This window comes from Nyctereutes procyonoides, unplaced genomic scaffold (genome assembly GCF_905146905.1).
Source record: "Nyctereutes procyonoides isolate TBG_1078 unplaced genomic scaffold, NYPRO_anot_genome, whole genome shotgun sequence".
Classification (NCBI taxonomy): Eukaryota; Metazoa; Chordata; class Mammalia; order Carnivora; family Canidae; genus Nyctereutes; species Nyctereutes procyonoides.
The window spans coordinates 22,745,450-22,772,029 of record NW_026575034.1 but is presented as its reverse complement, the minus strand read 5'-3'; the positions used below and the strand labels follow the sequence as shown (position 1 = coordinate 22,772,029).

Sequence of the window (26,580 nt, the reverse complement as noted above, 5' to 3'; positions counted from 1 at the left end):
TCCTGTCTTTGCATTGACTGCAGACTAATGACTGCCTGTGAATTCCACTTGGGTAAAAACAAAATTAATACATGTAACATCTTCAATGAAAATCTCCCCTCTCGGTCTTGTCTTTGTCAATTCCCCCTAGTGTGAGCTTTTCCTACATTGATATCCCATAGAATTATACATGAGGCTTTACTTCCCTCTAAACTTAAAATCTTATTTTATCATACTTAGCATACCTATTTAATCTCTTTGATGACATTGAGAGCTCTTTTTTTTTTTAAATTTAACTTAACCCACAGTTCCTAGATACTAACCAATTGCTTAGTAAAGGGATTTACAATGAATCATAGTTTTAGAAAGAAAGATCTCTGACAGGCAAATGGTTTCACTCACCTCCTCTTTTTTATTGTATCTGTTTTCTATAATCTTATTTTTTTTAATTTTTATTTATTTATGATAGTCACACAGAGAGAGAGAGAGAGAGGCAGAGACACAGGCAGAGGGAGAAGCAGGCTCCATGCACCGGGAGCCCGACATGGGATTCGATCCCGGGTCTCCAGGATCGCGCCCTGGGCCAAAGGCAGGCGCCAAACCGCTGTGCCACCCAGGGATCCCTGTATCTGTTTCTAAAAGTTATTTAAAAGAATAGACAGCATAAAGTCCATGGAGACATGAAATAAATAACAAAACAATAAAAAAATACATGTAACATCCTAAGTTCTTGAACCTATTATAAAACCAAACTAACATTCTTTAACTGACAAATGGCCACAAATGCACTTACAGTTTCAGATGTGAGTGGGTCTGCTTTGCATATTGAATTGTCCTGTGTATTTGTGTGCCTTCATGGAGAGAGGTAGACACAGAGACTGAGGCAGAGAATTTGGGGAGCCTGTCTGTGCATTCCTAGAATTACACAATCAGTCAACAGCTATGCTTGACAAAATGCCCTTTAAAAACACATTTAATTTCTGTTTCTAGAAATTTCAATAAATCTAGATGAGAACAAAGAGAAACCCAATACAAAATTTGCAACACTAATCAAGTAGCTCTAAGCCAAGATGTTCCAGCTCAATGGCACGATCTTCATGCCCCCGGTGCTGACACTGATTGGGATCCCCGGCTTGGAGTCTGTGCAGTTCTGGATCGGAATTCCTTTCTGTGCCATGTACATCATTGCTCTGTTTGGGAATTGCCTGCTCCTGGTCATCATCAAATCAGAACGCAGCCTCCATGAGCCCATGTATCTCTTCCTGGCAATGCTTGGAGCAACAGACATTGCTCTCAGCACCTGCATCCTACCAAAAATGCTAGGCATCTTCTGGTTTCATCTGCCTGACATATACTTTGATGCCTGTCTCTTTCAGATGTGGCTTATCCACACCTTCCAATGCATTGAATCAGGAATTCTGCTGGCCATGGCCCTGGACCGCTATGTGGCCATCTGTTTTCCCCTGAGACACGCAACCATCTTTACCTACCACCTTCTCACTCAAATTGGAGTGGGAGTGACGCTCAGAGCAGCCCTCCTTGTAGCTCCATGTCTCATCCTCATCAAATGTCGGCTGAAACACTTCCGGACCACTGTGGTCTCCCATTCATACTGTGAGCACATGGCCATTGTGAAGTTGGCAGCAGAAGACATCCGAGTCAACAAGATCTGTGGTCTCTTTGTGGCCTTCACTATACTTGGATTTGACATAATCTTCATCACACTCTCCTACATCCGAATATTTATAACTGTCTTCAATCTGCCTCAGAGGGAAGCTAGGCTCAAAGCCTTCAACACCTGCATTGCCCATATTTGTGTCTTCCTTGAGTTTTATCTCCTTGGTTTCTTCTCCTTCTTTACACACAGGTTTGGGTTCCATATTCCACCCTACATTCATATCCTTCTGTCCAACCTTTACCTTCTTGTCCCTCCTTTGCTCAATCCTATAGTGTATGGGGTGAAGACCAAACAGATTCGAGATCGAGTGTCCAAGGTTTTCCACTCTAAAGATTCATCTTGACTTCTCACTTAACTTTTTCTCAAATAATAAAATTCAATTTGAGAAATAGTAGTTTGGGATCCGATTTTGTGCTTTCTCAAGTTCATTTATGCTGCTGAAAGATACAGTTCTAGATTTTACATTGGAGACAGGCTCTCATTCCTATTTAAACCATTAGTATTTATGTATACAGAATCAACTTATTAGTAGACGACATTAAAGGCAGAAAACTTGCAGATTTGCTTCTGGTTTAGTCAATCTTTAATTTAATTTAGTTTAGTTCAATATTTCAGTGAGGAAATTTCTTAAAAACACAAGTAAATTTAAATAGTCAACCTCTCGGGATCCCTGGGTGGCACAGCGGTTTAGCGCCTGCCTTTGGCCCAGGGCGCGATCCTGGAGACCCTGGATCGAATCCCACGTCAGGCTCCCGGTGCATGGAGCCTGCTTCTCCCTCTGCCTGTGTCTCTGCCTCTCTCTCTCTCTGTGACTATCATAAAGAAATAAAAATAAAATAAATAAATAAATAAATAAATAAATAAATAGTCAACCTCTGATTAAAATATTTCCATTGTGTTCTTTAAAAACAGTAAATTAATTCATAAAGTTGATAATTCCAAGGATCATGAACTAATTTCTTTTTTGTCTTCTAATTTCAGTAATCTTGCTCCTCCAACTCATCATCTTTATCATTTTAATTGTCATCACCATTCAATTATTTTCTGACTGACATTCATCTGAGAATTAAGATGAATGTTTAAGTTTGTATTGGGATGCAAATTTAAACACCTTTTAAATCCAAATGATTTGGTTTCACAAAAACTTGAATATCTAGTTACTGAGAGTTCCCATAGACTCCCTACTCAGTTTTCCTTATCATTGTTTTCTTTCATTAATATGTTATAGTTCATGAATCAATATTGATACATTATGATTTACTAAAGTCCATATTTTATTATAGTTTTTTAATTTTTCCCTAACTTCCTTTATTTCCTAAGAGATCCCATCCTGGATGACACATTGCATTTAGTTGTCAAGTCTCTGTAAGCTTCTCTTGGTTATAATTTTTGAAACTTTCCTTGTTTCTAATGACCTTGACAACATTGAACATTGAAGAGTGCCATTCAGGTATTCCATAGGAATCTCTTCCATTGGAATTTATCTGATGTTATGTAATGATTAGGTTGGAATTACATGCTTTGGGGAGGAAAATCATAGACGTTAAATTCTCATTTTGATTACATATCAAGGGTGCATATTATCAACATAATTGATTAACTGTGTATATTGAGCATAATTACTTATCTGAGATAGTATTTGTCAGGTTTCTTCATTTTAATTACCATTTCATACTGTGCTTTTGGAAGGAAAATTACTCTAGTTAGCCCACACTTAAGGAGTAGGGATTTATGTTCCTTCTCCTTGAGGACAGAATAGATACATAATTTAGTAAATTATTTAGAATTTTTTTACAAGGCAATTGATTTATTCTCCCTACTTATTAATTTCTTTAAACATTTATTTATATCAGTATGGATTTATGGGTATCTGTGTCATAATTTGAGTATAATCCAATATTACTTTATTTTATTGCTCATGCTGTTTCATCCTGACCATTGGATGCTTTTGTTCCTTTTTGGCTTACCCCTCACTGTGTGTGTGTGTGTGTGTGTGACTTTTTGCTTTATGGCATTGGAAGATGTTCCAGGATAATCTTGGGTATTTCCTGCCCCAGTTCTAGAATTATGATTTCCCTGGGATGTTTTGTCCTTTTTATTGGTGAGTAGCACTAGAAACGAAGAACGGGGACTTAGGTATGCTTTAAATTCTCTCAGGTGACAGAGCAAGGAATTTTGTGTGTTAGCTAACCTATGTTCATACACATATCTATAAATGTTTCTGTATGTAAACACTTGCATCTAAATTAAGTTAATTTATAGTTCTTACTAATATCTGCAACATGAATTTGTTACCACAAGGATCTTTCTAACTACTTCAATTTGCTTATTGCTAAAGTCCCATTCCAACAGTGAAAAATCTGGCTTCAAACATCTGTCACACATTTACTTGTTGTTTTCCAATCCAGCATGCTGGATTTGATCTCTGTGCAATGATTTGTCCCATGGATTTGACATATTCATAATCTATATGATTGATTAAGAACAGTGGTAGGCTTTATAAGTACAAAATATAGTGTAGCTGTGTAATTCATAAGTTCAGGGTTTGGACCAGATTTATCACCTGAAACCAGTGTCATCCATGATATGCAAGATTGTATGGACTTTTCACCATTACCATTGTACTATTCTTTGTTTCCCAAGGTGACCAATGACCTTCATAGTGCCACACACCAGATCTCCTCTTATTGGATGTCCCAACTGCTTTTCTTCTTCTTTTTCTTTTTTTTTTAATTTTTATAAATTTTTTTTTGGTGTTCCATTTGCCAACATATAGAATAACACCCAGTGCTCATCCCACCAAGTGCCCACCTCAGTGCCCATCACCCAGTCACCCCCACCCCCCGCCCACCTCCCCTTCCACCACCCCTAGTTCGTTTCCCAGAGTTAGGAGTCTTTCATGTTCTGTCTCCCTTTCTGATATTTCCCACTCATTTTTTCTCCTTTCCCCTTTATTCCCATTCACTATTTTTTATATTTCCCAAATGAATGAGACCATAAAATGTTTGTCCTTCTCCGATTGACTTAGTTCACTCGGCATAATACCCTCCAGTTCCATCCACGTCGAAGCAAATCGTGGGTATTTGTCATTTTTAATGGCTGAAGAATATTCCATTATATACATAGACCACATCTTCTTTATCCATTCATCTTTGATGGACACCAAGCCTCCTTCCACAGTTTGGCTATTGTGGACAATGCTGCTATAAACATTGGGGTGCAGGTGTCCTGGCATTTCACTGCATCTGTATCTTTGTGGTAAATCCCCAGCAGTGCAATTGCTGGGTCATAGAGCAGATCTATTTTTCACTCTTTGAGGAACCTCCACACAGTTTTCCAGAGTGGCTGCACCAGTTCAAATTCCCACCAACAGTGCAGGAGGGTTCCCTTTTCTCCGCATCCTCTCCAACATTTGTTGTTTCCTGCCTTGTTAATTTTCCCCATTCTCACTGGTGTGAGGTGGTATCTCACTGTGGTTTTGATTTGTATTTCCCTGATGGCAAGTAATGCGGAGCATTTCCTCATGTGCGTTTTGGCCATGTCTATGTCTTCCTCTGTGAGATTTCTGTTCGTGTCTTTTGCCCATTTCATGATCAGATTGCTTGTTTCTTTGCTGTTGAGTGTAATAAGTTCTTTATAGATCTTGGAAACTAGCCCTTTATCTGATACGTCATTTGCAAATATCTTCTCCCATTCTGTAGGTTGTCTTTGAGTTTTGTTGACGGTATCTTTGCTGTGCAAAAGCTTCTTATATTAAGATTTGTATGGAATCAGAAAAGACCCTGAATAGCCAGGGGAATTTTAAAAAAGAAAACTATAGCTGGGGACATCACAATGCCAGATTTCAGGTTGTACTACAAAGCTGTGGTCATCAAGACAGCAGTGTGGTACTGGCACAAAAACAGACACGTAGATCAATGGAACAGAATAGAGAATCCAGAAGTGGACCCTCAACTTTATGGTCAACTAATATTCGACAAAGGAGGAAGGACTATCCACTGGAAAAAAAAGACAGTCTCTTCAAGAAATGGTGCTGGGAAAATTGGACATCCACATGCAGAAGAATGAAACTGGATCACTCTCTTGCACCATACACAAAGATAAACTCAAAATGAATGAAAGATCTTTTTTTTTTTTTATGATAGTCACACACACACACACACACACACAGAGAGAGAGAGAGAGAGAGAGAGAGAGGCAGAGACACAGGCAGAGGGAGAAGCAGGCTCCATGCACCGGGAGCCCGACGTGGGATTCAATCCCAGGTCTCCAGGATCGCGCCCTGGGCCAAAAGCAGTCGCTAAACCACTGCGCCACCCATGGATCCCCTGAATGAAAGATCTTAATGTGAGATAAGATTCCATCAAAATCCTAGAGGAGAACACAGGCAACACCCTTTTTGAACTTGGCCACAGTAACTTCTTGCAAGATTCATCCATGACGGCAAGAGAAACAAAAGCAAAAATGAACTATTGGGACTTCATCAAGATAAGAAGCTTTTGCACAGCAAAAAATACCACCAACTGCTTTTCTAATTGTATGTTTTTCCTTGAAGCTTTTTTTTCTTTTGTTTTTATAACATCACTGTCTTCTGCAGGCATTTTTATTTTATTTTTTTTACTATGTCTATTCACTTTTGTTGAAATGTTACCTCTACTTGGAAACCCTCCCCCTATTACCTGGTAATATTATCATCACTCTTCAATGCTAAAATCAGCCTTTCCTTGGTATCTCCTCCAATATTCATCAATTAGAATTTTCTCAGACTTGATGTTTTTCTGTCGTTTGATAATCATCTACGTATTTATCTTTAAAGTAGGCTCCAATGTTGGGCTTGAACTCATGACCCTGAGATCAAGACCCGAGCTGAAATCAAGAGTCAGATGCTTAACCAATGGAGCCACCCAAGCACCCCATCATCTACATGTTTTTAACTATATTATTTTTAATTTTTTGTCTACATTATCTGGGATGGCTGGTGAATTTTATTTTCTCTTTACTTAATATTTTTTACCACTTAGTTTCCATGTATCTTTGCCTTATATTTGAAAATAAATACTCTATGACATTAATTGTTTTTGTGTAATTTTTTTCAGTGACTTGGCATGTAATTCACTGAGAGAAGACATTTTTTATAATGGTTTGGGTGGGGGAGTAAGTGCAGAATATCCACTTTGGGGCATGTTAAATTAAATAATAGGATCTCCTAGTAGATACTCAGTTGGGAGCTCTATTTAGATATTTGAAAAAATAAATTTACTAGTTGATCTTCATATTTTCTTTTTTTAAGATTTTATTTATTTATTCATGAGAGACACACACAGAGAGAGAGGCAGAGACACAGGCAGAGGGAAGGAGAAGCAGGCTCCATGCAGAGAGCCCGATGTGGGACTTGATCCCAGGACTCCAGGATCACGCCCTGGGCCGAAGGCAGGCGCCAAACCGTTGAGCCACCAAGGGATCCCGATCTTCATATTTTCAATACCTATCATAGCAGTGAGAATTGGTGTGTTTGGAAGGTTGACTATTGTCAATCTATTGACTATTGGTGTGTTGACTACTGTGAAACTGTTTCATCTGTAGTCTCATTAAAGTCTTACTTTAACACTATGAAGTTTAAAAATTATTTTCCACGTTACCAATGATGAAGTTAGGATTTATAATGTTAAAAATGACACTCACCTAGCTATCAGTTATGGGAGCAGTATTTAAACTTGAGTTTGACAAACAAGAATATGGCTGTAGATGAAACATCTAAAAAAGTAAAGTTTTGAGGAACTAATTCATTTGAGAACAAACAAATGTTTATGAATTGTCCACAAAATATATACCAATGTTGGTCAAAATCCAGCAATTTCCAATCAAAGAACACTACATCCCATGATGATCTAAAGTAAAAGAGCATTTGAACAGAGCATTCTATAGATATGTCCAATGTATTTTCTTCTATGTTCCATGCATAGCAACATTAAACTTAGAAGTGAAACATTTTCAACTTCATCACTGAATGAATGTGATCAAAACAAATGATACTGAAGGAAAAGAGTAAAGAAATAAATTTTTAAAAAAAGAAAAAGGAGAGGGGAATAACATATGGGTAAATAGTGTTTTCAGAATCTTAGAGTTTTCCTTAAGTTTTGAAAGTATATATATGTTTTTTACATTTTTAATTTTTATATGTATATTTTTATTGGAGTTCGATTTGCCAACATATAACACTCAATGCTCATCCCATCAAGTGCCCCCCTCAGTGCCCATCACCCAGTCACCTCGTCTCCCAGCCCACCTCCCCCCCTCTGCCCCTTGTTTGTTTCCCAGAGTTAGGAGTCTCTCATGTTTTGTCACCCTCTCTGAGTTTTCCCACTCATTTTCTCTCCTTTCCCCTATAATCCCTTTCACTATCTTTTTATATTCCCCGTATGAGTGAAACCATATAATGATTGTATAGTAATAGTGTTACCAGGCTGTACTGATTTGACAGTTTTCTAGTAAAGTAGAAGCAATTCTTGCTTGGGGTGTTGTCAATGATATTGCAGTAGATTTATCACTTATAAGGGATTTTAAAGAAACTTAAGAAATATCTACCACAATATAGAAAAGAAGAGGAGATGTAGGAGGGATAAAAAATTAAAAAGGTTAAGATCATATTTACAAGGCAAGTAAGTATAAGCATATTAGTGGGCAATATTGCATAATACAGAGCATGTATTTTGAAAGCCAGAGTCCCTGTGTTCAATTTTACATTGCCATGTGCTAGGGGAGTTACCTTTATGCAATTTACTAAACCTTTTTGTGCCTCAGTTTCCTACTTGGTACGAGGAGAATAATAATATTACCCAAATCACAGTATAGTTTTGTGGACTAAAGGAGTAAATAAATGTAAAAGGCTTAGTAAACAGCCAAACCCACAGTGATCATTATTTGAGTGTTATGCTATTATCACAACTGTTATAACAAGTAAAATGAAACTTGAAAGTGACGACTTTTACTGAAGAATTTTGAATCAGTACATGTAACAGTGTGAATTGGAAAATAATTTGTTTTCATAAATTACATTGTCCAATATACTGAGAATTTTTAAATCATTACAAAAATTAACCTAGTTACTTCACATTTGTGAATATCATAAAATATTAATCATAAATATAGAATACAAAATAATGTCAATAATAAATAACAATTATTGCAAGTATTTATTGAACGCTTCCCATGAAGCTTATTTCCAAGAGAAAGAAAGGGAAATATTAAAAAGGAAAAAGAGAGAAAAATGTACAACATCAAATATCCCTGCTGAGAAATAAAACTGACTTGAGAAATTGTATGTTGGGGACAAAGTTGCAACTATTGTTAATGTACCATGATTGCATAGAACAGAATCTGCCAATATGGGTTTGTGTTTACATCATATTTTAGTTTCCAGAAATAATCTTGTTTGAGAGGAAGAGACTAGACCACTCGGTCACGAATCTGTTTGGTCTTGACACCATACACCAGGGGATTGACTGTGGGAGGCACCAAAAGATACAAACTTGCAAAAATTATATGAATGCTTGGAGGTACCTTCTTACCAATACGGTGAGTTAGGAAACTAAATAGTGCAGGTGTGTACGATACAAGTAGAGTGCAGACATGGGCAGCACAGGTGCCCAGCGCTTTAGAGCGGGCATTCTGAGAAGATAGTCGGAAGACTGCCTGAAGGATCTTGATATAGGATGTGGCTATGAGCCCTAGGTCCAACACCATCACTGAAAGGGCCACAGAGATTCCATATGCTCTGTTAATGAGGGTGTTGGCACTGGCCAGCTTCACCACAGCCATGTGCTCACAGTAGGCATGATTGATAACATATTTAGTGTAATATGGTAGCCTTTTAATAAGAAGAGGACAGGGCAACACCATAAAGGTAGCTCGGATCACACCAGCTAGACCCAGTTTAGTGACCATTGGTGTTGTCAAGATGGTTGTATAACGCAGTGGGATACAAATAGCTACATATCGGTCGAAGGCCATGGCAACCAAGAGGGCTGACTCAATTATGCAGAATGTGTGGATAAAATACATTTGTGCTAGACAGATACTAAAGTCAAACTTGTGAGCATCCAACCAGAAGATACCCAGCATCTTGGGGGCTGTGGAAGAGACAAGAGCCATGTCATTCACTGCCAGCATACAAAGGAAGAAATACACAGGCTGGTGGAGGCTGGGCTCTACTTTGATGGTGATGATGATTACACTGTTCCCCAGCAGGGCCAGGGCAAACAGGAGGCAGACAGGGATGCCAATCCAGCAGTGAAAAGCTTGCAAACCAGGAATACCAACCAGGAAAAAAGATGAGATGTAGCTATGTGTAGCATTGTCTGCCATATTAAAACTGGAGAGTTTGCATGCCCTGGTGCAAAGTAGTGAGGCTAGTTTCCTATAGGAAGAAATCAAGTTGACAGAATAATTATTTATTTATGGAGATTCCAGGCACACTAAAATAGCCTATGTAAAGGACTGACTCTTCTCTAAAACTTCTGTAAGTTGTTGGGTTAATCACTTCACCGTTATGGACCCCGGTATCTTTATTTGCAAATAAGATGGACTTCTTTTTAAGTTTTCTCTTCTCTGTTCAATTTTTTTTCTGTTCTAGTTTTATATTTCCATTATCTATTAAGTATAAAAGCAGTGATAAAATTTCTGCTTCTTTGTGCCTAGGATTTTTTGAATTGTGTGATATAGACATCAGCTTTGCTTTAAGAAAGACAAAGGCCACAATATCCAAACAGCGGAAGGAGCCTCGGTGTCCATCGAAAGATGAATGGATAAAGAAGATGTGGTCTATGTATACAATGGAATATTCCTCAGCCATTAGAAATGACAAATACCCACCATTTGCTTCGATGTGGATGGAACTGGAGGGTATTATGCTGAGTGAAATAAGTCAGTCGTAAAAGGACAAACATTATATGGTCTCATTCATTTGGGGAATATAAAAAATAGTGAAAGGGAATAAAGGGGAAAAGAGAAAAAATGAGTGGGAAATCTCAGTGAGGGTGACAGAACATGAAGACTCCTAACTCTGGGAAACGAACTAGGGGTGGTGGAAGGGGAGGTGGGCTGGGGGTGGGGGTGACTGAGTGACGGGCACTGAGGGGGCACTTGGTGAGATGAGCACTGGGTGTTATTCTATATGTTGGCAAATGGAACACCAATAAAAAATAAATTTATATAAAAAAAAGGAAGACATAGGCCACTGCTCTCAAGGAATTTTCAATCAGGTGTGAAAATTCATGCAGGCATACACAAACACACAGATACACACATGCATATATACAATAATTTGCAGGTTACACAAAAGGCAATTGTAATTTTAACAATATGGTAGACCACAGACAACTTAAATAATCAGGAAGGCATAATCAGGAATGCATAATAAGAAATCCAAGCAGCTTAAATATAACCAAAATTCTTGTGAACATTAAAAATAAAACCTTATTCTCACTCATGGCTAATGCCTTCTTAATTCAGAAAAGATCTTAAAGATAAACAGAAGGACAGGATATTAGAAGCATATATCGAAAGTGAGGGGTATTAGCTGAAAATAATAGAAAAACACAGATCTGTCATCAGAATTTTAAATAGATATTGTCCAGAACACATTTTTTTTTGCCATGACTATATCTCTACAACTTTTTATGTAATTCAAAAACAAGTACCTAAAAGACTGCATTTATCAATCCACCCAATTTTTTAAGTGTATACTGTGTTTCAAATAATGAGGAAAAACTGTTTTTTTTTTTTCTGAGCTATCCAAAAACAGTTAACTGTATTCAACATTAGATGATATTACCAGATGAAATATTTAAAAAGATTTACATGAAACATAATTTAGCATTTTAAGTGATGGGGGAGGGATCCCTGGGTGGCGCAGCGGTTTGGCGCCTGCCTTTGGCACAGGGCGCGATCCTAGAGACCCAGGGTCGAATCCCACGTCGGGCTCACGGTGCATGGAGCCTGCTTCTCCCTCTGCCTGTGTCTCTGCCTCTCTCTCTCTCTCTCTCTCTCTCTCTCTCTCTCTCTCTCTGTGACTATCATAAAAAAAAAGTGATGCGGGAAAATTGTAAATAAGTTACGTGCCTTGACAATTATTTTTCTTTTTTGAAAATTTCATTTCCTCATTCCTTCAGATAATTTAAACATTGCTATCAACACAGATTTTTAGCTAATGGGAATAATGTAAGTTCTTTTGGCATTCTGCTCCCCGGATTCCTGGCCTTGACCCTTGCTTTGCAACCTGTCTAATGACGGTGAGAGCAAAGTAATTCCAATCCAGTACTCCAGGTCTCAGTGCTACAAGCATCTTTTCATGATCCTTCACTGGTCTTGTCCTTTTGTTCCAGTAATGGCCCTCAAACCTTCTTCTGAGGATCTAATTTCCTCCTAAAATAGCAATTCAGAAATGCACACGCTCATCGTCATCTGTTGTCTTTTTAAAATTTTTAATTGTTCCCAATATCTACTCCTGAAACTCATCTGATACGAAAGTTCAATAAATATTAATAAATATTCCTATTGGCAATACCTCTTTGTTTGAATTTTCATGTAATATCTGTTCAGAAAAAAAACAATTCTGGTTATAATGTGCATATTCTCCTCTTAAGCATATGCTACTCTGGACCTATGTGAGTATCTGAGGTGTTTCCGTATAAGAAAGGGAGAATTCAAATTTGAGGTAATCATTATAAATATTTCAGAAGAATTCAGAATTTAAACATTATCCAGAATACAGAGACCCAGAATTTTGGATTGTCACATTGGATGTGAGTCCCATAAACTCAGGTAGAGTTAAGAATTTGGGGCAAGAAATTGGGAATATTGAACATTTAAACTATAAAAGATGTTTAAGTTTAATAAAAAGATCTTTATAGGTTTATAGGTTTTTCCATGTTCTTCCATTTAGGAAAACCAAAAATTCAAGAGGATGTTTGGCAGAGAACTAGGTATACAGCAAGTGAGTAGTACATCTAGAAGTATAAATATCATTTCTAGGTAGAAAAAATTACACAGAACAAAAAAATAAGCTTAATTGCTTTGTGATACATACATACTTAGTCATAAAAGTAGGTCTATAGGCATCAGTAAATTTACTTATAAGGCGATACTAAGGGGTGTCTGGGTGGCCCAGTTACTTAAGCCTCTATAATTGGTTTGGGTCATAATCCCAGGGTCCTGGGATTGAGCCTTACCTCAGGTTCCCTGCCCAGCAGGGAGTCTGCTTCTCCCTGCTCATATGGGCCTCTCCCACATCCCATCCCCTTCTCCACCCCTACTCATGCTCTCTCTGGCTATTTCCGTCTGTGTGATAGATAGAAAGATAGATAGATGATAGATAGCTAGATAGATAGATAAATAGAATCTCTCTCTCTCTCTCTCTCTGTCTCTCTTTAAATAAAAGACAATACTGGGAGAAAGAACCTAAGTAGTTTCAATTTATAGAGAGGGCAGGCTCCTGGAATGTGTAACTCAGGGAACTATAGGGAAACAACTCCAAGAACATGGCAGCCTATTTTGAATGAGGTCAATAAGGTTGCTTATTACCTTATATTTGCCAGACAGATTGCCAGGGAAGTCAGAAAGCCTGCCCACACCCTCTAGCTTCCTGTTAGTTCGGATTTTGCATTTGTTTCTGAAACATACAGATACTATGTTCCTTCTGCCACCCGACTTTAGCATTTTACCTGCATCAGGGTTATTTAGCGGAATCTGTGGCCTGTAACCTGCCACTCCAGAGAGCATGATGCTAGTAGAGCATGCAATGTTTTCTATGTTCTGTTCTATTATATGTAACTGTTTTACCACGTCTTAAATAATCACAGTTGGAAATATGCCACACGATGTTCACTGTTTTCCTCAAAGCTCCCCTACTAACTGCCCGTCTCTCATTTGTTGGCAACAGCTGTCACACAGTCATTTAAACCAAAAATCTCAGTTATCCTTGACATTACAATCAAGCCCTTTAAAACCTTAACATTACAATCAAGCAGCCATTATATCTCCCTGAATTTAATGATTTGATATCCATCAAATTCAGCATGTCATTCATCCTTTCCTCCTTTATCTGTGACATTTATTAACTCCCATAAAGTCTGTGGCTTAGCCTCCTAATTATTTCTCCCGTTTCTGGCTTTTCTTTATAAAGTCCACCTCCTCACATCATCAATTATCTTTCAAAAGTCAGATATGATTATTTTGCTTAAAGTCTTATCATTAAAAGTATTGTCTTATTCCAAAATAATGTTAATTCATGCTGGTTTGGTTTTTTTTTTTTTTTTTTGCATCTCTCAAGCTTCCAGTCTTGCCATTACTTCCTTTCAGTGTATCCCAGAACTTCTAGCAGGTCTGGGATCATACAATATGGTTTTATTCTTTATGACTTTAAACTGTCTCTACATTTGGACTTGATTAATTTTTCCCTCACCTGCTTTATAGTCTTTAATCTGTCTTTTCAATTCCTGTTGAACCTTTTCTGATTCTCTCAAGTGCTTGTTGTCTACTTCAAACTGTGATGAACCCTCCTATGCTCCCATATCTTTCACATACATTGATGAGCACAAATATTACATCTTGTGGTAGCTATTCCTTTACTTGTCCTAAGTATTCCACTATCAATATGAGACATCAAATAAAAAGACCATATATTAAGGACTTTGTGTCTCCAGTGTTTTGCTTACTTTCTGATACAGAGGAAGCAGCTAAACTGTCAGTGATTTGACATTAACTGAGATATTCTTTCTGTTAGATAATGTTATGATAGTGGAAAGGTGTTTTTTTTTTTTATGATAGTCACAGAGAGAGAGAGAGAGAGAGAGAGAGAGAGGCAGAGACACAGGCAGAGGGAGAAGCAGGCTCCATGCACCGGGAGCCTGACGTGGGATTTGATCCCGGGTCTCCAGGATCGCGCCCTGGGCCAAAGGCAGGCGCCAAACCGCTGCGCCACCCAGGGATCCCTGTAAAGGTGGTTTTTAATCATGAGAGCATGTTATGTTCTGTTTGCACATGGGGAAAGTGGTGGTTCCAGACTTACTAAATACCCTTCATCAATAAATACATTCCTCCTCCAGTTTAATCAAAGATAATACATTCTCTTAATTTTCATCAATGCTGTGCTTCCTTGCAAAAAGCAAAGGCAACACAGTATGTAAGTATAGTATCACATCCAAAGAATCCCTATGTGCTGTATCCTAAATGGGTACAGAGGGAATTATTTTGAGACATGGAGAGCAGCATTTGGCGACTATGGTTTTCAGTGACAGACATAAGTCCCAAACCTCATTTATGTTCATACGGGAATGTGCTAGTATACAGGTTAGTCGTTTTCATTACTATACACACATACACACACACACACACGTATATATGTGTGTGTGTGTGTATGTATGCATGTATATAGCTGTTTTCATTTTTTTCCAGAAGCTTTTATTATTCCAAATTTTGCTATCATTCGAGGAATAAGTATTTTGAAATAGTCGAGAGCAACAATTTATATGGGCCAAATCTATATTAGCCTCTTAAACATTTTGGGAGGTGGAGGGACTTGAGGAAAAGGCTTAGGTGTATTTTGAAAGATAATTAAATCCATTTTTTTCCCAACAACAACAACAACAAAAAACATAGAAAATAAGGAAAACTCATGTCTGCAGCTTCAGCTTCATTATATAAAATTTACCCCATTTTACTCTACAAAAAAAGAAAGACACACCAATAAGTAAGGAAAAGAAAAAGTTCTTTTAAGATTCTCTTAAGTTGCCCTAAACTGGAGTGTCCAGGATACTCTCTCCTTGCCCTGGTACTTTTCATTTCACTGTACTTCCATACCTTCCACTTCAAACACTCTTCATCATCCACTTTGATGTCTATAAATAACTAGGTTTCCCCCATATTCATTAAACACTGCTATCTGGCTTTACTTTATATTTCCACCTGTATTGTGTTCTATTAATACACGACTTTGAAATCTGTACATTTAGATCCTTTCTAACCCACTGGCCATTCATCATTCCCACTTGTCTTCCTCCAATGATGAATTCACTACACTATATATCATCCCACATAGATTTATCATCGTCTGTAACTGTGCCTCCTCTGAAACCTTAAAATCCCAAAAACTGCATCATGAATATAAAATCTCATTCTTTTCCCATACTTTAACACCCAGCATTAATTCCTTCTCTCTAGATAAACAGATTTGGTGGAACATCACTTCAAACTTTTACTTATTAGCATACCCAAATATCTTTTTCCGTTTGCTTTTGTAGGGACCAAACGCAGGCTGCCCCAAGATGGGCCACTTTGGCATGAAGATTCTTCTGAACTGAAGACCATCAAGACCTTACAGCCTCAAGAGAAACTTTTATCCCTCCCTTAAGTACATTGAACAATATAAATTGGGGATCTTTCCCAGAATAAGCATTACTAGCTGAGGTAAATTTTACCTGGGTGACCCATTGGTATAGCAGGGGAAACATATCATTACCAAACATTTGCTCTTCTTTTTGCCCTGTGAACTGCAATCTTTCTCTGAGGTCTACCTTCTCTTTAGTTCAGGATGACATATAGATCTCATTTTAAGTGACTGTCCTTGAATTTTCCATGTCTACTACTACATCTGGTTTTCTCTACTAATCTCTTTCATGCCAACTTGATACCTAGTCCTGCTACAAGGACTGTTGAAACGGGACAGGAATCCTTCCTCTGGAACACTTTCTTTCTCATCTATTTTGCAGCTCTCTCACATTGTCTGCAGCTTGTTTGCTTCTGCACCTGAGCTATTGAGTACTACTGGGGGAAATCATAGCTATCGGTATTAGTATTACTTCAACTATATCTAAATTTTCTGAACTCCAAAATGCAGGTAATAAAAATGTCTTTCGTTTTATAGTGTAATTTTGAAAAGTATATAACCCAATTACATGAAATGTCTAGTCAGCCACCTGGCACATAGTAAGCACCTAATAAGTGTTAGCCATTGTTATGAGAAACAATATTCAAAGAATAGCATTTCATAGGTAGAAAGTCTGACTATTCCACTTAATAGGTATTTGATTCTACCTCATAAAAATCATGCCTTTGTTTCTTTGAGAGTATGGTGGCATAACAATAGCAAGTACTCGTTCAGATGGTTTCTAAAATTTTAAATAAGAATATGCATGTTAATAAGTACATATTAATACAATTAAGAATTTTCATTTATAAAAGTGGCTGGAATGCTCAACAAATGTTATCTATTAATAGATTCAATTGACCTACACTTACTATCTTGGCTTTTTTTTTTTTTAAGATTTTATTTATTTATTCATGACAGAACGAGACAGAGGCAGAGACACAGGCAGAGGGAGAAGCAGGCTCCATGCAGGGAGCCCGATGTGGGACTTGATCCCAGGACTCCAGGATGACGCCCTGGGCTGAAGGCAGACGCTCAACTGCTGAGCCACCCAGGGATCCCAACTATCTTGTCTTTATACATGATTAGATACTGCTATTTAGAAGGGAAGATTATTAAGAATTATAAATTCCCTGAAAGTTCCTGTTCTCCTTGCAAATGCTTTTAAATGTATATTTATCTTCACCACCCCTATGCAAAGACATAAGGGAAGGAATCCTTCCCCATTTCCTTACTTAATCACCCGCTCATGTATCCTCCCAACCAATAATCTACTCTTAGATTCACTAAATCAGTAACCTGTGTCCTCTTATCTTTGAACTTCTTCCTCACCACAGCATCCTCTTAGTCAATAGTGCTAACTTTAAAACTCACTAATGTTTTCCTGTTCTCCACTTAGCCCATTCTCACATATTTCTTGGAAGAATATTGAAAATCCCTTATTTTGTAGCATTAGTGTATTGCCCCTCCAGATAAGTGAAACTGCTTTAGCAAAGTAGGTCAACAATTGCCTTAAAGCTAATGAGAATATCTCTAATTTACTGAATTATTTGTGTCTTTTTTCACATTCATCTCCTTCATGAAACTGTATCACAGAAAAGAAGATACTGAAACCTAGTATACTCTCAACAAATTCTGAGTACAAAATGTCTGTTTTTGTCCATACAGTCTGCAGTCTTAAACACTTCACAGATTTTGATCCTACAATTCATGCCTCTGACACTTTAGAGATGGCCAACATCTCCATGGTCAATTGCTACCCTTGGTTTTCTTAGAATATAATCTTTCAACATTGTGACTACTGTGAGTTACATAACGAGAAACCACTGTGTAACAGGAACTTCTTAGATTCTTGCATAAAAGCAAGAATGCTGAATTTATGCTTTTTAACCTCTGAGAATATTTCCTTCTTTCTCTGGTACCACCTCACGTTACTCAAATACTCAAATGTCTCTTTTAAACATACATTGTGATTTCTCTACCTAGAAATCTTTTCCTACTTGACTGCCACTTGATCGATCTAAAATAATACCTCATAGAATAACCTGAATAGTTGTTCTCTGTAAATCTTCAAATGATGGTTTTCCATGGCGGTGTCCAGACAAAGTCACTTACTCAAGAATGATTAAATGTATGACAGCAGTGACTTTGGGGACATTAAGGTCTCTGTGGACAAGATGGTAGTTAGCCATGGCTGCCTTGTAATGGGATATTATGATGTTCGGGGGTCTCATTAGGTTTAGGAAAGCCCAGAAGTCCTCTGATTATATACACAGGATACATTAAGATGGAGGTAAACAAGACAGGCCAGAATTATGCAGAGGCATATTAACACTGGAGCATCCATGGAGTCACACTGTGACTCTCCAGAGTTTGTTTGTGGATAAAGCTCATCTGTTCCTATATGGGCAAATACTGATGTTAGGAACAGACCTACAGTACCCAGTGTCCATGGACTGTTAATCAAATGCTTGACTCATAGAGAATATTGTAAGAAGACAAGTGAAAATGAGTTAGGTGTAGACAGATACTCTGGCAATTCCTACTGAGCCCAGGAAATAATTATTAATAATAATTCAGTCTATTTCAAGATCTCCATTTTATTATTCTTTTACGTTGTTCCCTTTTACTGTGACCCAATGTGCCTTTGTGTCGTTACTATGTAATTCTTCTCACCAGGTTCATGGAGGCTCATATGCACTCACAGATTCATGTGTATTCTCTATTCTCCTATCTGTAATTCATAAATTATATTTCTTATTGCTATGGATTTTAAGCCTCTATTATTTTCTTTTTTTAATATTATATTTATTTATTCATGAGAGACACAGAGAAAGAGAGAGGCAGAGACATAGGCAGTGGGAGAAGCAGGCTCCACATAGGGAGGCCAGTGTGGGTGTCAGTCTCTAGACTCCAGGATCACGCCCAGGGCCAAAGGCAGGTACTAAGCCGCTGAGGCATTAAACCCAGGCATCTCGCCTTATTTTCTAGATGGTAAATAAGTGATACTCCAAGTTTTCATACTTTACACAGTATTTCTTTTATTGCTACTGTGTCTGAGCGTCCTTGCACATGCTAGAGAGACACCTTTATGTCATTTGTACTTTCTTCTCACATAAAGTAGTTGATTTAATTTATTATTTTTATTGTTAATTTGGAGTTTTTCTTGTCGATTTGAAGGTGGTTCTTAGATATTCTAACCTAAAACTAGTAGTAAAATCTACCAATGACTTCTATCTGGGTATTACCTATTAACATTCTCCATGATGCCTTTAGTTGAGAAAAAAAATCCTCCATTTTGATGTAAAGTCATCCTAATTTGCCTATTTTTTTAAAAAATATTTGACCCTGCTTTTAACATTTACCCCAACTTTTCCCTTCGACTTCAACTGCAAAGATCTATTTTCTGGACTCATTTCCTGCCTAAACTCTGCAAATCTAAACTAATCACTCTGTCCCTATTGGTGGTCACTCTCCCTTCTTCTTTTCCACCCTTGAATTTTGAGTGGTGTCTCACTCCTAGTTTTTTCCAGCCTGGCCCATCTCACCCTCTAAAACTAGTGTTATCATTTTCTTTAAAAATGCACTCAGTGAATTCTTTCTTTACCTTTCTTGTTCTTGCTCTTTTTAAATTGAGAGGCAGGGCCATTAACTTCAAAATGGCCTTGAAAGTGCATAGAAGCATTATCTTTCATATTCTCGACAACATTCATTTCCATATCAATTTGTCCATCTCTCCAGGTGTGGTTATCTGTCTTGGGAATAATATAAATGTTAACTGAAATTAAAGTTATGCGTCTCTGGGCCTTGTTAGTAAATTTGATTGCAAGGGAACAATCAACAAAATTAAAAGAAAACTTATGGAATGGAAGAAGATATTTGCAAATGATATATCTGATAAAGGGTTACTTTCCAGAATTTATAAAGAACTTATCAAACTCAACACCCAAGAAAGAAATAATCCAGTTAAGAAATGGGCAGAAGACATGAATAGATATTTTTCTGAAAAAGACATACAGAGGGCTAACTAACATACACATGAAAAGATGCTCATCACTCATCATCAGGGAAATACAAATCATAACTATGATGAGATACCACCACACATTGGTCATAATGGCTATAATTAACAGGAAACAAGAGATGTTGGCAAGGTTGTGGAGAAAAAAGACCCCTCTTACAGTGCTGGTGGGAATGCAAACTGGTACAGCCACTCTGGAAAACAGTATGGAGATTCCTTTAAAAGTTAAAACTAGAACTACCCTATGACCTAGTAATTGCATTCCTAGATATTTACCCAAAGGACAGAAAAATACTGATTCAAAGGAACATACACACCTGATGTTAATAGCATTATCAGCAATAGCCATACTATAGAAAGCCCAAGTGTCCATCACCTGATGAATAGATAGAAAAGAGTGATATATATATGTGTATATATATATATATATAAAATATTGTACATAATACCAGAAGAGTAGTATTATACACATATATTTTCAACGTATATATAATGGAATATTACATATATAATATTATATATATTCCATATATAAATATAACGGAATATTACTCAACCATCATAAATAATGAAATCTTGCCCTTTTTTAATGGTGTGAATGGAAATAGAGTGTATTATGCTAAATTAAACAAGTCAGTCAAAGAAAGACACCTATGATTTCACTCATATGTGGAATTTAAGAAACAGAACAGATGATCATAGGGGAAGGGGAAAAGAGAGGGAGGCAAAGCATAAGAGACTCTTAACTGTAGAGAATAAATTGAGAGTTGATGGAGGGGAGGTGAGTGGGGAATGGGCTAAATGGATGATGAGTATTAAGGAGGGTCCTTATTGCCTTGAGCACTAGGTGTTACATGTAAGTGATGAAACACTAAATTTTACTCCTGAAACAAATATTACACTATATGATTACAAACTAGAATGTAAATAAAAACTTGAGGGATGCCTAGGTGACTCAGAGGTTGAGAAGCTGCCTTTGGCTCAAGGCGTGATCCTGGGGTCCTGGGATCGAGTTCCCTATCGGGGTCCCCACAGGGAGCCTGCTTCTCCCTCTGCCTATGTCTCTGCCTCTCTTTCTGTGTCCTTCATGAATAAATAAATAAATAAATAAATAATAAATAAATAAATAAATAAACAAATAAATAATTGAAGAAAAAAAAGAAAACCTATCGTATGTACTTTAGTTGCATAAAGCAGTAGTTTCTAGCCAATTTAAGTATAAGGACTTGCTTGGGGTAAGCTTTTTATCTATTCATATAAGAAGTAATTTTGCTCTCAGCAATTGTATATTGAAAAAAGACATTATAAAATATAGTTGTAACAGAGTAATATTGAATGAATCGTATATTATTAATCCTAGCATTTGAATACTCTGAAAAACATATATATGCATGTAAAATTTTATTCAGTAATCTCCAGAAAGATGACTGATAAATGCTTGGACTTATACATTGTCTGCAGTGAGTTCATGGCTCTCTAGGCAACAGAAGCCCATAGGGTGAGAATCATTGATATGTTTTGTTTTGGTTTTTCTTTGTCCTCTTCATCTCTACCTTTGATCATCCCTCAAATCTTTTTCTACTTCTATTTAATTTTAGTATCTGTTTTTTGTAATATATTAATTAGATAAATAAATACATTTATTTATTTTGAAAAAATGTGATAACCTAATTTTATGCCCATAGCACTAACACCATTTTGAATAAATAATACATGGCTCTAGAGATTGACAGGAATTAAGATGTTCTGTGACAATTATCACTCTAACTGAAAGATATTGATCTTGATTATAATTAAATCTGAGTTTGGTGTCACCTAAGTTACCATGTAACTCTACCAGGTTGTGTTGCCAGCTACTAGGCGCTAGTATTTTTCTTGAAAGTAATCTAAACCATAACCAGCTTGCTCCATATACCTCACATGGAAATATAACGTTAGCTAATGAAAACAGGCATTAAAATTTGCCTCAAAAGCCATATGAGCTAATCATATCTAAATACTTTGTGGTGTTAACCATGACAGAAAGTCTTGTCTCAATTTTTAAAGCTATTCCTTTCCTCAGTGTTTGTTTTCCACAATTAGTGTTTGATATTTTAGAGCTGAGAGAGAAAAGCATAGTCATCTCTCCACAAATCATTTCTTCAACTTAAATATAAACTCACTTTCTTAAGAAATCCTGTGGCAGGTGATGTGATGAGCACTGAGTGTTATACGCAACTGATGAATTACTGAAAACTACATCTGACACTAAAGATGCGCTCTATGTTGGCTAATTGAGTTTAAATTACAAAAAGAAACAAAATATCCTGTGGAGAATGATCAATCTTAAATTCATTAATCCAAGATTTGTTGATGTTTAGAAGTGTTTCTGTAATATTCTAAAGCCTTATTATGTTTTCTTTTTGTTCTTCCATTTTGTCATCATGGAAATACACACCAGATTCAATTAAAAAATGAACTTTAGCATTTATTTAATTCAAACATTTTGTCGACATTTTGGAAAATATTTAATACACAACTTTTAAACAAAGAGTAGTTTGACAATTGTATTGTTATAAAATTAATAAATATTAGACCCTCAAAAGTACACGTTACAGAACAGTATACATATTAATAACTTTCCATCTAATCTAAATAAGAGATTTCAGTATTCATGTGTGACTTATCTCCAAAAATCTTTTGCTAACTTATATCCATATTAAAAGCAAATGCAAGTCTCTGAACAACCTCAGATTCTGATAACCATGTTTTATTTGCCGATTGTATACCAAATATGGAGTTGTATTTGACCTATTCTTTTAAATTTTGTGGTTATTTAATTTTAAATGAGATTGAATATATTTTAATATTTATTGACCATATCAAAGTATTGACAACGGAATTTTTTTTTTACAACTTAAATTCTATATCTTGTTTTTATAGGTTTATGCTGTCTTTTGTCATATTGATTTGTAAGTATGTTTTGCATGAGTAAACTAATTTTGGCATGTGTTGAATTGTCAATAGTTTGATATTTCTTACTGTTTTTATGTATCCTTATATATGTATGTGTGTCTGTGTCAAAGCATTGATTTTCATTTTATGGACTCTCATTTCCTGTCCTTATCTGGAAGCTGTAGCTTATTCAAAAGATCTCTTTTAAAAGAACAGATTTTCCTTAATTTTACAGTTTCATTTTTATGTGTATGATATTGGTATAAGTACAAATGAGTTTGTAGCATAGTAATACTTATATTTGGGTTAAGAAATTAGGTATAGGGCAGAGAGATAGATTAAACAGGCAATGGGTATGGTGTGGTGAGCATGAAGTGCTGTATGTGAGTGACAAATTACTAAATTCTACACCTGAAACTCATGTTGCACAGTATTTTAGCTAACTGGAATTTAAATAAAAACTTGAAATAAAAAGAAATTAGGTATAGATTTATCTTTGAGTTTGCTACATGACTATTACATAATCCATATTTTCTTTAAAAAATTAAATGGCACTAAAATTCATTAAATTTATTCCTTAATTTTTCTATGTATCTAGTGTTACTTCTGTACTTAATATTCTGTTATTTTGAGATGCGTGGGTGTGAAGTCATGACTTGAGACCACAACCTGAGCTGAAATCAAGAGTTGCACACTTAACCAACTGAGCCACCCAGGAACCCCTTGAAATTTAGTTTTTAAATTCTTTTAGTTCTCTGATTTTTAATATTTCCTAAGAAACTATAAAAATTTTATAAAGTTAAGAATATTGTTATTTGTTTAGTCACAGTGAAACTATGGGAATGTTTTAGGAGAACAGATACAGCTACACAGAGTAAAGAATATATTTCTATTACCGGTGTATGCCATTACACCCTCTAACAGAGTGTTAATGATTTCTTTTTCTTTCTTTCTTTCTTTCTTTCTTTCTTTCTTTCTTTCTTTCTTTCTTTCTTTCTTTCTTTCTTTCTTTTTTCTTTCTTTCTCTTTCTTTCTTTCTTTCTTTCTTCTTTCTTTCTTTTTTTTTTAGAGAGAGACAGAGAGAGAGCAAGCATCAATGGAGGAGGGGGAGAGAGAGACAGAGAATCTTAAGCAGGGGGGTTAATCTCAAGACTATGAGATCCTGACTTGAGCCAAAATTAAGAGTCACTTAATCCACTGAGTCACCCAGGTGCCCCTAAGGGTGTGAATGATTTCTACGTGTGTTTATGTACATTATATCTTCAGGTTCTGTATATGTGACTAGGATTTGTCATTCAATTATGCTTTCTAATGGTATTTTTGAATGCAAATATGACACTTATTTTTAGAATGTGCTAATTGCTGAGAGCTTATAATTTTTTGAGCGATTTATTTATTTTAGAGAGAGAGAGAACGTTTATAGTGGGGGATGAGGGGAGGAGCAGAGGGAAAGGGACAAGCGGACTCCATGCTTAGCACAGGACCCAAGCAATGCTGGCTGATCCCAGGACACTGAGATCATGACCTGAGCTGAAACCAAGAGTCGACACTCAACCTGCTGAGCCACCCAGGTGCCCTGAAGGCTTGTAATTTTAACAAATTTTTAGAAAAAATTATTGGGTATCACATTTAGAGTAAATTTGAATTCAATAAGAACATTACCTTCTTCCATCTCATATGAATATTTTAATTCATTTCTTAATTCATTTCATGGATTAATAAAGAAATAACATTAAATTACCATCCTATAGAGAAAAATCTTGACTTTTCCCTACCTTAAAAAAAATTACAACAAAGAAAATCTATGAAAAATCTGTTTGTTTGTTTTTACAAAATTGCTGTTTTAAACTCCATCTCTTTGAGTACAAGTTGAGTGGAATAAATTACTTCTTAATTAGATACGGATTGTTGATTCTTTGGTTCATAGAGTAAAGAGGCATGAATAATCAATTGTATGATTTAAACCAGATTCATTTACAGTATAGCTTCATTTACATTATGGAAATTACTTCCAAGTTTTCAATCATTTGACTATTTTTCCTTAGTTTCAATTTTTTGTGAACTCTTACATGTGATACACATTTAGATGCATTTTAATGCAAAGCAGGAAAAAGGGCCACTATGATTTTGTAAAACCAATGCCATATTACTTTTGAAGATTGGAAGTTATTTTTACCACAAAATTAATGAATTGCTCAAATCTTGTTTTCAAAATATAAATAAGGACTCCAAAGGAATCTAATAAGGAAAACACATTTTCCCTAGTTAGAGTTCTTCATCCATTCTTCTATCTCTATTTTATACATTTTTCTAAAAGATTAACATTTAAGAGCTATGAATTTATACATTTACATACTTGCTATCAGTCAGATGATCATATATATGTATATATATCCATGTGTCTTAATACATTTTAGTTGTACGCCAAAAGATAAATGTCTCTTCATAAATGCATGCTATGAAGATTGAATCATGGATTTAATGATTCAGTTCTCCAATAACAGAAGAGGAAAAAAGACTATGGGTTAGAGTATTTGGAGCAATCCTTTAAGGATGAAATGCTTCACAAGTTTGCTCTCAGAAGCTTATGGACAGAGTTCCACAAAGCAATAAAGATCAGCTCTGCCTAATAGCACTATCTGATAGCATATGCATGAGTATTTTTCCTAATTTGGTAAAGAGGATGAGAATGAAGATGAGTTGCTGCTAGAGATGAAAAAAGGTAACAGTATCTTTTCTCTTGAAGATGCTCATGAATGGCAATTCAACATGGTTTTTAGCACAGACTAGGCTTTATTACTTTCCCAAATGGCTAGTTATCTGACCTCACGTTAATTATTAGGTAAACGTGGTTTTGCCATCAGTGAGAAACGCCACTACAGAAGAAAAGTCTTGCCTTGTTGATATTTATCAAATCCAGAAAGGAAAAAAAAAAGATTCTGTAAAGCATATTAGTGAAACATTTATTCTACACGGTAAAGGACATCAATTTCTGTGAGACTCAAATTAAGATTGTCAATTTAGTATGCATTTTGAGGTATGTAAAAAAAAAAAAAAAACCAGAATTGTCTGTTGACAAATTAACGAGAAGAGAAGGGTGATGATGCTTGAGTCTCAAACTGCTGACCAGTCTGAAAACATCACTTAAGATTAGCAATGAGTTGTAATGTCGATATTGATTAAGGCAACCATACCAAGTGGTGACAAAATTGTGCCTCCGGTGATAAATGGGTACTTACTATGTGTTTGGATGATTTCTTTATAGATATTCCTTGTAAGTTAAACTTCTCTGGGCAATTGTGAATATTATTTTTTTCTAGTCAGAAGTGATAATGCCATGTTATGAATGACTCTACTATCAGAACTTCAAACTTGGGTTTGATTATTATTTTTGATACTTAGAAATCTTTCATGTAATGGCATATCCTGTAAGTCTTCATTTTCAGTCGCCTTATTTTTAACGTCTTTAACTGAATATATTCCTTCCCTCTCCCTGCCTGAAGTTTTCTACAGGTAAGCCCCTGTGTCTATGTAAGCTAAAGCGTT

At 36.2% G+C, this 26,580-nt stretch overlaps 2 protein-coding genes across 2 annotated transcripts; one reads left to right on the top strand and one right to left on the bottom strand.

Annotated features, from left to right (window-relative positions):
• Nucleotides 1-1,049: 1,049 nt before the first annotated feature.
• On the top strand, nt 1,050-2,000 carry LOC129504732 (olfactory receptor 52A5-like). The gene has a single exon (XM_055317575.1). It carries the CDS (start codon nt 1,050-1,052, stop codon nt 1,998-2,000), a length of 951 nt encoding a protein of 316 aa, XP_055173550.1.
• A 7,103-nt stretch (nt 2,001-9,103) lies between these two features.
• Nucleotides 9,104-10,021, bottom strand: LOC129504693 (olfactory receptor 52P1-like). The gene has a single exon (XM_055317502.1). It carries the CDS (start codon nt 10,019-10,021, stop codon nt 9,104-9,106), a length of 918 nt encoding a protein of 305 aa, XP_055173477.1.
• Nucleotides 10,022-26,580: the final 16,559 nt, after the last annotated feature.